The sequence below is a fragment of the Chanodichthys erythropterus genome, chromosome 23 (assembly GCF_024489055.1).
Source record: "Chanodichthys erythropterus isolate Z2021 chromosome 23, ASM2448905v1, whole genome shotgun sequence".
NCBI classification, from domain to species: Eukaryota; Metazoa; Chordata; class Actinopteri; order Cypriniformes; family Xenocyprididae; genus Chanodichthys; species Chanodichthys erythropterus.
This window is the reverse complement of record NC_090243.1, coordinates 19,148,609-19,162,642: the sequence shown is the minus strand read 5'-3', so window position 1 is coordinate 19,162,642 and position 14,034 is coordinate 19,148,609. Positions and strand designations below refer to the sequence as shown.

Genomic DNA, 14,034 nt, shown 5'->3' with positions numbered 1-14,034 from the left:
GTGAAGTGTTGAAGGGCAGAACTGATGATCCCCTCACGATGAGCTGCTGTTCTTCAGGTCCGGACGGCTGCAGTAACTCCACCTCTCTTGGTCACGCACTCATCCTTCTCTCCTTTTTTGGGATGGGGGGAGAGACTGACACTCATCCAGGTTGAGTCTCTGGGAACGTGTTCAAATTACTCAGAAGATTTTCCTTACTCTGCAGTCACCCCTCCCAGAATCCCCCTGCCCAGACTACACGAGGCTCTAGAGTTTCCCCAGACCTCCTGACCCCCGCGGATCCACACGCCCTCGCTCTATTATTGCCCAAAATATACCAACTTTATGCCGTGATCCTCAAGAAGGAACTCATGTGGCTTGATTTCATGTCCGCGGGAAAATTTGCTATCAAATATTAAATGCATTTCTATGATCCAACTGTTTATTGTATGAAAGTTCTGGGTCATTCTCAGGAATACAGTGACAGATATAATTGAAGTTCATTGGCAAAAAACGATAAATGCCACTTTTTATTTTATAAGCCGGTATTGTCCACTGTCAGGCATCGCAAGTTCACGTTTTACAGCAGAAGCCGACAAGCGCCTTTGTTGTTTGTGTACAGAAACCGATAAGTCCGTTTTAGCGAATCAGCGCACAGTATTCAGGTCAGGTGACAAGGCTTCTAGTCGCTTCAAAAAGACACGCTAGCTGAGGGAAGTTTTGTCAATGCTGACTAAAAGTGATCGAGGATTTACAATTTCGTCTCCTGTAAGTCCTTGAACACCATACACTACTTACATGCTGAAACCTTGCGTGTTCTTTTGTGTGTGTGTGCGCGCGCGCACGTGCGTGGATGCACACGTGTGTTTGAGTGTGTTTGTTTAACTCTGAAACATGAAATGTGGAGTTATCTGCTTTTGCCAAAAAAAGGACTGTTGGAGTTATCTTTTAATATATATAAAAACATACTTTCAATGAACTATAATTTTTTTTTTTTTTAATTTACTTGTATTTTTTAGAGTTATTATTACTTAATCAAAACAACCCAGCTGCAGTTTGATTGATATTACTTGGAATGCACAATAAAAAAAACATGATTTGTGAGAATTCATAAAAATGGAGTTATCTGTTTTTGCAAATGAACTCTTCAATTATATATGATTTTAGATATTCATTTTCATTATTTTATCATAAAATATAATTTATTTATACATTATTTATTAATTATGTATATGTAATAAAAATAATTCCATATAATTTTATTTATGAATTCATATATTTTTATTTATTTATTTTTTATCATTTTGTCATAAATGACTGACTTAAAATAATTAAGAATAAATAAAATAATTGATCATTATGATTTTTTATTTTTCATTAATTCTTCATATAATTATGATGAAATAATGAAAAATCATATATATACAATAAATTAATATATAATTACATATTGTCATTAATGTTTCAATACATAAAATTATTATGATGCATTATATATTACATATATCATATATATATACACATACATATATATACACATACATATGTATATATATATATATATATATATATATATATATATATATATATATATATATATATATATATATATATATATATATATATATATAGACAGTCAAACCCAAATTTATTCAGACACCTTGAACATTTCACTAATACAGATTATTCACAATAGTTTAAAAAAATGGCAGTAAAATATGACAAGATCTCCAGAGTTAAAATGTGTCAGAAAAAATAATCTTAATGATGTCAGATAACACTTAAGCAAAACATGGTCAGGTCAAAGTGTCTGAATAATTTTTATCAATTTTACTGGTAGTCCACTGAATATGTACATACACACACACATATATGTTTTTTATTTTGTCATAATTATATATTATTTTTTAATTTAACTTATTTTTCCTTTTTATTTCATCATTGTTATTATTAGGTTTTGTATTTATTGTTGTAAAGCACACTAGTCAACGTTGTTTTAAAGGCTGTTATATAAATAACTTTTACATGTAATTACAAATACTTATTTTAATTGCATAATTTTATGGATTTTCTCTGTGTTCAGTCAGTGTAAAGTGAAATAACTAAAATATTTTTTTATATATATAATTACATTTAAAATGTATTTAATTCAATTTGCACATGCTGTATCACTACTATACTTTAAATAATATATATATATATATATATATATATAAAATGAGTTTCACTATCTAGTTCAGAGAAAATGCAGAATTAATTAAAGTTGTAAGAACATGAATTTCAAACTTACTGTGACGTGGATAAAATAATGATGATAAATAATAATAATAATAATAAAAAGACCTTGAATGCACCAAGAATGACCCATATAAATGCCTTATTCCTGGACTCCATCATCAGCCTCTAGAAAACCTATTTGAGATGATTATCATAATAAACATACTGAAGGTCAATAAAATAATAAAATCTTCCAGTTGTTTCTACTTCATAAACTGAGATATGAGAAACTATATTAACTCTGGAAACCCCCCGACACACTTCACCTTTAAGATCCGAACAAACAACATCAGGAATGTAAAAATCAAAGTCAGTAACTCACAAGTTCCTTGATTTAAAAAAAAAGAAACAAAAAACAAACTTTATTTGTCATTTGGTCCAACAGAACCTGAGATTGCAAATGAACCGTACAGATTTTTAGACTTTCATACATTTTTTGTCCAAGAATCAATAAAATATTCTACATATTATACTCCGGCCCGACAGAGATCTGTATAATTACAGCGAGTACTTCAGAGTGGATTGTGCGGAGGGGAACAGCGCTGTACAATTTACAAAAGAAAGACGGAGAATGTGTGACGTCACGTGGATCAGACCCACACACACCAACAGAGGGAGACAATGAACACGACATCCAGAGGAAAAAAATACACCAGTTCACAAGATGCAGAGACGCTGGACTAAAGATCAGTGCACAAAACAAGTCAAACACACATCATCAACCCGCCGACCAATCAGATCCAGCACAGGTGAAAACATTCCGATGAGTCGTACAGCTATGACGTCATCGCAGGAATCAAACTGACGGACAGATCGGCTCTCGCTCAGCAGCTTAACTTGTGCTTCTCTCAGAAAGGTTCAGCTTTACTAAAACAAATAAATTAAAAGATGCTTTACGCAACACATAAACCCCTCACGGCCTTCCACTAAAATCAAGTATCACCATTTGTCGTTACATTACCCATGATACAGAACATGTGACCCCAGAACAGTTTGCTGATTGGCTGTCAGAACGGCGATAAACCTAAATCTCACAAAACATGTCAAGAACGTGGCGCATTTCACCCTACGATTAAAGGAAGAAGAAAGATTTATTTTGTTTTGAGGAAATGAAACCTTTATTTTGGGCTGTTAAGATATCCTGCATTGTGACGACAATTCGTGACATTTTTACCCCAAATTCAGATGAAAATAATGCGAAATATATATATTTATATAACCCAATGATATATTATTTAAATTATAATACATTTTATTTATAGATTAACATGGTAGCATTTGCTCTACTGCTTTTAATGTGGTTTAAAAAACGTTTTTTCTTTACAATCCAGTAAAAATACTCTATTAAGTAATAATAATCTAGTGAAAATATTTCTACATAATAAAAATTATAAAATTAATTGTTCAAAAGTTTTATAGAAATGTGAATTTGAGGGAAAATGTGTTTAACTGTCGAGGAAATAATTGAATATAACTGAAAATGTAATAATAATAATAATAATAATAATAATTGAATGTCCAGAAGCCATTAATAAAAATCTAGTGAAAATAAAAAAATATATAAAATTAATTGTCCAAAAGCCTTATAGAAATATGATTTTGAGGGAAAATGTGCTTAATTGTCATGAAAATAATCTAATAATTGTAACTAATAATAATAATAATAATAATAATAATAATTATTAAATGTCCAGAATTGATGATAATCTAGTGAAAATGTTTCTAAATAACAAAACATTATAAAATTAATTGTCCAAAAGCCTTATAGAAATATGATTTTGAGGGAAAATGTGCTTAATTGTCATGAAAATAATCAAATACAATTGAAAATCTAATAATAATAATAATAATAATAATAATAATAATAACTAAATGTCCAGAATTGATAATAATCTAGTGAAAATGTTTCTAAATAATAAAAAAAATCTAAAAATGAATTGTCCAAAAGTCTTACAATAATGTGGATTTGAGGAGAAAATGTGTTTAATTGTCTTGAACATTATTATTATTATAATAATAACGATCATAAAATTTAGCTTTCTTAAAATATCAATTTTTTTCTTATCATTTTGGGTGAAATGAGCCACAGGAAAGATTTTTGGTGAGATTTGTTCACTCTCTGACTGAACGCACATAAAAGAAAGGAGAAAGTGATGTCAGCTGACAGGAGACGCACGCGAGACTCCAGGAGCGGCTCTGAATGACAGTTCATCATGACACGCGTGTGCTTGAGCAGAGCGAGTGTGATTGCAGTGGGCGGGTCTTGGCTCAGCGAGCAGACGTGTGATTGGCTCAGTAGTTCCACCCAGACCCCGTCGGTGCCTGCGTGTGCGTTCATCAGCACGGGTCTGTATTCATCTATGTGGTTTCATGTCTATGTGCGTAAGCGTGTGTCAAAGCGGCCGCGGTCTGTGCAGTCCGTCAGTGTCTGGGGTGAGTTGGGGCGAGTGTGTGGCTTTACTAGATGTCCAGTCGCCCAGAGACGCCTGCGCTGCTTTCCTATGGGCCAGTCTGTGTGTGATGGAGAATCCGGCGTTCCCCTCCAGCTGGGACAGGACCACCAGTACCTGCCTGCAACACGTGACAGGAAACACGTGGGTGAGTTAGATCACATGACACTGCTGCTCTGTTAGTGAAAACATGCACTTTTTAGGCATGAAGGCTTTTCAAAAAGATGTGAAGCAATATCATAATGCATATAAAGATCCTTCCTAATATTTCACAGAGAAGTCGATCTCAAACTGCATAACTACATAATTGTCATGAAAATAATCTAGTATAAGTGTAATAATAATAATAATGATAATATAAGTGTAATAATAATAATAATAATAATAATAATAATAATAATGATAACAAAATAATGGTCCTAAAAAACAGGCTTCATTTTCCTTTTTAAAAACAATTTATGGTGGATGCATCACAAGAAATTCAGATTATAAATATAGACTTGATTTAATGTAGAAAAAAAAAAAAAAAAAAAAAATATATATATATATATATATATATATATATATTTATTTTAGGGCTGTTGAACGATAATTGTGATTATCGTGTACAAAATAAGAGTCTTAAGTGTTTATGTAATATATGTGTGTTTGTTTTGTGTATAATTATTATGTATATATATATATGTATATATGTAAGAAAAATATCTTATATTTCTATAAAAAAAATTATATATATATAAAAATCATATACACACACACATATATATATATATATATTTAGTTACACATACATGCATACATTTCTTAAATATATACATGTGTGAGTATTTATATATACATAAGACGTATTATACATATTTATATATATATATATATATATATATATATATATATATATATATATATATATATATATATATATTAAACAATTATATATTATATATATATATATATATATATATATATATAATCTAAATATAATAAACAGTATATTTTATATTAAAATATTATATAATATTATTTTATATATTATATAAATATATTATAATATTTATATTATATAAATATTATTATTATATATTTATATTAAACATTATTATTTTGCATATATATATATATATATTATAAAAAAGTATATTTTACATTAAAAAATATTATATTTTGTATTTTATTATTGATATTACTATATTAATGTAATTCCTACATTAACATCTTTAAGTCACATTTTTTTCACTTTACTAAACACTGAAGCTAAAAATTATTATTATTATTATTAATTATCTTTATTCATTACTTTATTTAATTTAAAATAATAACTGTTCATTGAAACAACATAAGCAGTACGGTGAGGATTGTATTTTGTGAGATTCAGATATGAACACTTCAGAGGTGATCTGCTCTGTCATGTGACTCTCGCTGTGAGCAAACCTCAAATAAAAACACTTCAGGAAGGAACAGGACTAACATTCACAAGCACACTGCAGGTTTTCATCTGGAGCTGGAGGAACAACGGCCTGTTTTCGCTCCCGTTGCTGTCAAATAAGGAACCCTCGAGCAAGAATCGAAGCTCCCGAAGACTTCAGAAAGGGGAAGTGAATCACTTTCAGTGCAAAACGTGTTTTTACCTGTGCAAGGGCGGCACGCTGTCGATGGTCTTCAGGCTGCCTCGGGTCGAGACCACATTGAAGCTGTCAGTACAGTCACATGACACATGGAGGTAGTACTTTGGGTGACGGTTCTCCACGACGACGATAAGCCCCGCCCACCCGTGAGTCAGGTAGTAACATGTCATCCCTTCCCGACCCTGAGACATGAGATGAAATCACATCAGAAAACTGTCATCTTTGTTGTTTGTTATTAATTATAATTAATAAAAAAATTATATATATGTGTATATATATATATATATATATACACACACACACATACACGCACCAGTATTAATTATAAACATCTAATAATAATTTATATATTATGTTTGATATTATTTTATAATATATTGTTCATTATTTTTATATTATATATTTTCTATTTAATATATATTTATTATTCATAGTTTTTGATATTTTTTATATTATATTCTATATACATATATTAATAATTATGATTAATACTATACTTTTATGATGATATTAATTAAAAATATCTTATAATAATATAACAATTATTTGCTATATATTATAAAATGTATATGTATTAAAAATATTTTTTTTATATTGATGTATAATTATTATATATATTTTTTTAAATATACATTTACAAATAATATAAATACCATATACAATAATATATAAATTAATAAATTATATAATATAAAATAAATACCATATATAAAGCAAATTAAAATGTTTAATCCTATTAAAGTTTGCACTAACATTATATTACATGAAATATACATATGTAAAGTTAATTAATTTTTATTTAATTCTATTATAACAACTTTATTATGCCAAGTATGATTTCTAAAAATAATAATAATATTATTAATATTTTTATATATATATATATATATTATATATATATATATTATAAAAAAATAAAACGCACATATTTATATATTTGTCCATGCTTTTTCTGTGCTCTTCTTAGGCTTAAAAAAATATAATAAAAGTCATCAAATTTGATAAAGGATGATACTGAAAGTTCTCCATACAGCGTTTCTGTACCTCATGTCTCTCTCCCTTGTTCTCCGTCAGCAGGATGATGGCGTCAGCGAGTGTTGTGGACATAGCCTCCACCTGCTCCACCATCACCTGTCTGGAGCTGTAGATTGCCAAGATGTACCCTGGGAAATCCTGACTGGGTCTCCGAGCGTTGGTGGGGCTGGACACTGTCAAAACACGCACACATGGTCCCTTAAAGAGGTCCTGCTTTTTTGCATGTTCGTCTTTCTTTAGTGTGTAATGTTGCTGTTTGAGCATGAAAAGCTCTGCAAAGTTCCAGTTCTTCTCTATATCAGACTCACTGTTCCTGAACTCCATTGTCAGGGGCGTGGCCACGGACGGGCCTGACAGGCCCACTATGATGAACAGGCCCACATATTATATTTCTTAAAGTGATGTTGTTTCATTGATTTTAATATAATTGCAAACATTGTTATAACATCTCAAATCCTAAAATAAATAAAAATGTTTTTGTATAATGCTTCATGAGTTTGATTGACATCGGTGTCAGACAATTAGGAGTTGTCCAGGCTGTGTCAGGCACCTGTGTGAGTTTGTGTGCGTTCACCCGTTCAGTTATAATTTACAGTTGTGTTAGAAAATGTTAGAAAAACTGTGAAAGCTTGTTTGCGCCAATATCAATTGTGGGCTATAAACTTGCAATTGCGAGAAATAGTCCAAACTGACTTTTTCTGACTTTTTCTCAAAATTCTGACTTTTTTTCTCATAATTGTGAGTTTATATCCCGCAATTCTGACTTTTTTTCTCATAATTGTGAGTTTATATCCCGCAATTCTGACTTTTTTCTCAAAATTCTGACTTTTTCTTTCTCACAATTGCGAGTATGTTTCAATTCTGACTTTTTTTTTGTCATAATTGTGAGTTTATATCCTGCAATTCTGACTTTTTCCCCCAAATTCTGACTTTTTTCTCATAATTGTTTATATCCCCAAATTCTGACTTTTTCCTTTCTCGCAATTGCAAGTTTATGTTTCAGTTATGACTTTTTTCTCAAAATTCTGACTTTTTTTGTCATAATAGTGAGTTCATATCCCACAATTCTGACTTTTTCTTTCTCGCAATTGCGAGTTTATGTTTCAATTCTGACTTTTTTTTCCTCATAATTGTGAGTTTATATCCCGCAATTATGACTTTCTCAAAATTCTGACTTTTTTCTAATAATTGTGAGTTTATGTTTCAATTAATACTTCTTTTCTCACAATTCTGACTTTTTTCCTCACAGTTGAGTTTATATCCCACATATATCCCCCCCAAAATTCTGAATTTTTTTTTTGTTTATGTCGCAATTCTGACTTCTTTTCTCAGAATTGCGTGACATAAATTTGCAATTGCAAGAAATAAAGTCAGAATTACGAGAAAAAAAAAGTGACTGAGAAAAAAAGTCACTTCATAACACGCAGATACAACTTTATATCACACAATTCTGACTTCATAACTCGCAACTGCTTGTTTATATCATGCAATTCTAAGAAAAATAAGTCAGAATTGTGAGACAAAGTAGCTATTATCCTTTTTATTTATTTTTTTCAGTGGCGAAAACAAGCTTCCATAAACAAACAGCAGTGATGTTTAAGCCAAATTCTATGTAAAAATACTTTCGCATTGACGTGGGAGAGAACCTGTACATCAGGTAACGGCAAAACATTTTAATTGCAAGCCCAGGAGGACTTAATTCACAACTGATAAAAGTTCACGTCTGTGTTTTGTATCCATAACTGAACAGATGTGAGATTCTTTCTACACTGCTTTGTTCTAACTTTATACTTTGAGTATTGTAATCTGCAACAGTATTTAGTGCTTGGGCCTATCGTGAATACATTTCGGTTATGTTGACACAGTGTTTTACTGCACTGCGCATATGATCTACTGCAGTTTATTTTCATTTAAAAACAAAGGAAAAAATTATTGAAATTACCTAACTATTGCATCCGATAGTTTGCTTTTGGCTATTAGGAATATGTAAGAAAGTGAAGGACCCTACATGAAAGTGCCTGATCACTTTTGCCCAGGCCTCGATTGTAGCCTTGAGTTTTATCCCAGGAACGAACAACACATCACAATATTCCTCATTTAAATAATTCCCACCCAAGGCATATGCAAAATAAAGGGGCGAGGCCTGGTTGAGTTAGTTAGTAGTGTGTTGTAACTTGCAGTTATGGTAAAGGGCGGGACATTTCCCAAACACGCTCAAAGCGGTTGACCAATCACAACACACCGGTCCAACCGACCAATCAAAGCACACTGTGCTTTTCAGAAGGAGGAGCTTCATAGACACAGGAACTAAACAGAGCGTTACTGGGAAGAGAGGAGCTGCAACAATGGAGAATAATGAACATTCAATCTAGTAGAGCCCAAAATAAACAGGAATAGCATGGCCTCTGGTCTAAAATGATTTCTGGTTACTCTTTAATGTTTATTCATTCCAATCCAGCGTCGTCTCTCCATCTGTGTACCTGGTGTTGACGCCCCCGACAGGTCCATCTGCCAGTGGTTGAAGGCACAGCAGACCACAGCATACTCTCCCGGCTCCAGCATGACATCACATCCTACAAACTTCTTCACCGCGCGCTTGCTGTGTGCTAACAGACGCCCCAGTACCAGCTTATTCCCGTTACCGAACGATGCCCGGAAGACCATAATGCACAGATCCAGCAGGTGACTGTCAGCCGTGTCTGAACGCCTGGTGGATTGAGAGTGATTTTATTTTGTTGTCATTTTATGATGAATATTTTATGTCTCATTCTTTATTGATTCTGATGTTATTTACCTGCTGCCCTCCTGGAAGAGGGCGAACTCCAGCGCGGTTCTCTCCAGGACTGTCAGCGCCGTTACAGTCACCGGTTTACTCGCCCGGCAGGGGAAGCAGCCCTGCAGACGAACCTCCTGCCAATCAGGATGGATCTTGCAGATATCCACCGAGTCAAAGTACCTACACACAGAATACACCAAACACAAATGAAAAACTAGAACTAGATCTACTGACATATTGGTGGAGAATCTTATATTTTGGCCATTTTGAGCATCAATTCATTGGCTGAGTGAATTTTTAAAAATAATTATTATTATAATTATAAATAATGATAATAATAATAATTAAAAAAATTATATTGATATTTATTTTTTAAATAAGTAATAATTATTTTAATTCATTTTTTTATTATTAAACAATACGTGTAAAATGCCAAATTAATCATTTTAATTTATTTTTTTATTAAAAACAATAATTATTTATGATTTAATAAATATGGTGTAAAATGCCTTTAATTTTTTGCTTTCATATTCATGCAGATCTCATTTGCCATCATTAAATGCATAAAACTAATTAATTTTAAATGTTTTTTTTTTTAAATAGAGTAAATGTCTTTCATTTTTGTTTCAAATTTATGTAGATCTCATTTGCAATGAATATTATATATATATATATATATATATATATATATATATATATATATATATATATATATATATATATATATATATATATATTTAATATAATATAAAAAAATTAAATGTATAAAATTGTAATATTTGTAATTACTATAGTGTAAAACAAGTCTTTAACAAGTCTTTGTATTAAATATAAAATAATTCATTTTAAATATTTTCAATAAATATGGTGTAAAAGAAGTATTTTATTTTTGTTTTCAAATGTATATAGATCATCATTAAATAATGTGCAATAAATTAAAATGAACAATGTCTCTTTTTAAATAAATATCATTTATCATCAATAAATATATAAATATAAATATTTTTCCTCATTAAATAATGTTTGTATAATATAAAGTTGATTAAAAGTTTATTATAATTTTTTATTTAGGATTTTCAGGTGCTTAATAATATTATATATATATATATATATATATATATATATATATATATATATATATATATATATATATATATATATATATATATATTTTTTTTTTTTTTTTTTTTTAAATGTATGTAGATCTCATTTTCCATCATTAATATGTATATAATAAACAAATCTAAATTTTAATAGAACACATAATATAATCTAATACAATATACAACAAATAATACACAGGCCATCATCCTCCTGCACATTTAGATCACTTCCGCCCACTAATGAGATCCTCGTTATTTATGGAAAGCTGTGATGAAGATCATCTCAGATTAAAGGTCAATTTAGCACAGATGAATCAGTTAATGACTCACTTAATGAAGTCTCCGTACTCCATCCAGAACACGCCTTCACTGCTGCCGTGAGCCATGAGCTCCACACGCAGATGCTGCGGCCAATCGGCCCACTCGTCCGACCACGAGCCGTTCCAGGAGAACCGGCCCCATGGGTTCCTCAAACGCAGCAGTCTGAAACACAAACCCGCCGTGACAATCTCTCACGCGTCACTTACAATATAAAAAAATTCACTTCCTCATGCTGAACTCAGGAAACCTGTATGGACTACTTTTCCAAGCATGACAGCATGAATCATTTTCATTATATAGACAGCAATGTTATACGTCATCTTTAGTGTCATATGTTGCGAACGCGTGTCTGACCTGTAGCCCTGAACGTCTCTGACGTCCAGTATGGAGTAGGCGTGTCTTGGGCGGAGCCCCAGAGATTCATATACAGCATCATCCACCTTCATGTTGCCGCCTCCACAAGACGCCCCCATCAGAAAGCTGAGAGACACACACAGCAAAACCCTTATTCACTTATACATAAGTGTTATTTTTACTATCATTGATATACTATTATAGTTTCTATTAATAACTTGAACTAGTTTTATTTTTAGATTGTCCATTTGTGTTAGTAATTTTGTTTTTGTCATTTTTGTGGTAACACTTTAGCTTAACATGAACCAACAATGAACAATACTTCTAAAGCATTTATTAATCTTAGTTAATATTAATTTCGACATTTACTAATACATTATTAAAATCTGTTAATATTATTTAATAGATCTGACATGGAACTAACAATAAAAGGTATTTTTATTAACTAATTCTCACAAAGATTAATAAATACTGTAACAAATGTATTACTAATTGTTAATGCATTAAATAATGTTATCTTATTGTAATTATAGCCTTTATTAATTTTTATTTCAGTATTGCTTTTTAGTTATGTTAGGTCTTCAAGTTAAACTAAATGAAAATGTTGCTGTTTTTTATTTTATTTCAAGTTTTATGGTTTTAGTTTACTATAAATATATGAATATTCAAATTAACCAATAACACACTTTCAATTCAAAATATGTATGTTTTAATCATATTTTTTTAGCTGATATTTTTTTAAATAATATTTTATTCCAAATTTTACAGTTTCCAAAACAAATAAAAACACAAACATAAAAAACAGACGTGTACATTTTATATTATATTTTACATTTTATATTAGTTAATATTTTATATAAAATTATTATAACAACACTAAGCATAATGCCTGAAAATATCCAATAAGTGTGTCTTTTAGACATGATATAATATTTATTATAAATATTCTAATAATAATAATTATAGACAATAAATAATTATAAATAATATAAAAACTAATCTTTTGCATTATAATTTGCATTGTTCAGCTGATTCTGTGTGCAAAACTAATGCTAGTATGTGGACACTAATTACCCGGTAATTTGAGCCCTGTAATTGCCAAGTAGCCTAGAAACACTTTAAAAGGCACTTTCTAATTTGTAGTGGCACACTTTAGAAGCAATTTCCCATTTGCATGCCTTGGCTTTTTGTCTTTATTATAAAGGACAAAAGATGCCTTGTCATCTCATAATGTGCCTTGAAATTAGTGAGTCCAGCGCACATTGAATAAATTACAGGAGCCAATTTACAGGACAATTTGTCTAATAATCTTGAGTGCGTGTTAACAGTAAGTCGTACCCCGCCTCTTTGGAGCTGAGCATTTTGGCCCATATGAGGTCCGTGTCGATTGGTTCTTCACGGGGGTTGGTTGAGCTGACCTGCAGCATCAGACTTTCACAGGGGGCGCCAGTGAGCGTCGCCAAACCCTCGATGGCACGACCGGCCTGCAGCGCAAAATACGAGCCGTGCAGCTTCGCGAGAGCCTTTTCTATCAGAGCGACCCACAACTGCCTCCGCTGAGCCTGACAGAGAGAGAGAAGAAGAAAAACATAAAGCACAAGCCTCTAGCAGGAAATAAAGCAGCAGAGAGGGATGTAATATATGGAGTAACATAACTATTTATGAATCTCATCATCATGAAATTTTGCCTGATTTCATTGCCTGTTTGTCAGTTGCATTGTGAGCAGAATTATGCAATAAAATCTTGCACAAACTCAGAATAATGCAAAAAAAAAAGTATAATAATAATATATATAAAAATAATAATAATATTTTAACTGTACAATTTATAACTGTATATCTTCAACATTTATTCATAGTTTATTACATGCGTTTCTCAATGTTGTTGTTATAAAATTTTGGCTGATAATTAATTGTCATTCAAATAATTAATTTTATTTTTATGTCACTTGCAGTGTGAGCATAAGAAGTTATTTACTCACATCGAAAAAGGTATTTAAAATGTTTTAATATTATTAAATTGATATATATAATGATAGCAATCATATTTACATTACGATATATATATATATATATATATATACACATACATACACACACACACAGTCATTATGCAT

At 30.9% G+C, this 14,034-nt stretch overlaps 1 protein-coding gene across 2 annotated transcripts in view; it reads right to left on the bottom strand.

The window, feature by feature from the left end:
- Positions 1-2,590: 2,590 nt before the first annotated feature.
- capn15 (calpain 15) overlaps positions 2,591-14,034 on the bottom strand; it is a 31,055-nt gene continuing 19,611 nt past the window's right edge. For both annotated transcript variants that reach the window (XM_067377449.1, XM_067377450.1), the window contains 8 exons: positions 13,256-13,479; positions 11,918-12,043; positions 11,573-11,725; positions 10,158-10,319; positions 9,844-10,070; positions 7,373-7,536; positions 6,332-6,510; positions 2,591-4,827 (listed from right to left, as the gene is read on the bottom strand). In XM_067377449.1, coding sequence (XP_067233550.1) covers positions 4,650-4,827; positions 6,332-6,510; positions 7,373-7,536; positions 9,844-10,070; positions 10,158-10,319; positions 11,573-11,725; positions 11,918-12,043; positions 13,256-13,479 — 1,413 coding nt within the window. In that variant the 3' untranslated portion in view covers positions 2,591-4,649. The remainder of the gene's footprint in view (positions 4,828-6,331; positions 6,511-7,372; positions 7,537-9,843; positions 10,071-10,157; positions 10,320-11,572; positions 11,726-11,917; positions 12,044-13,255; positions 13,480-14,034) is intronic.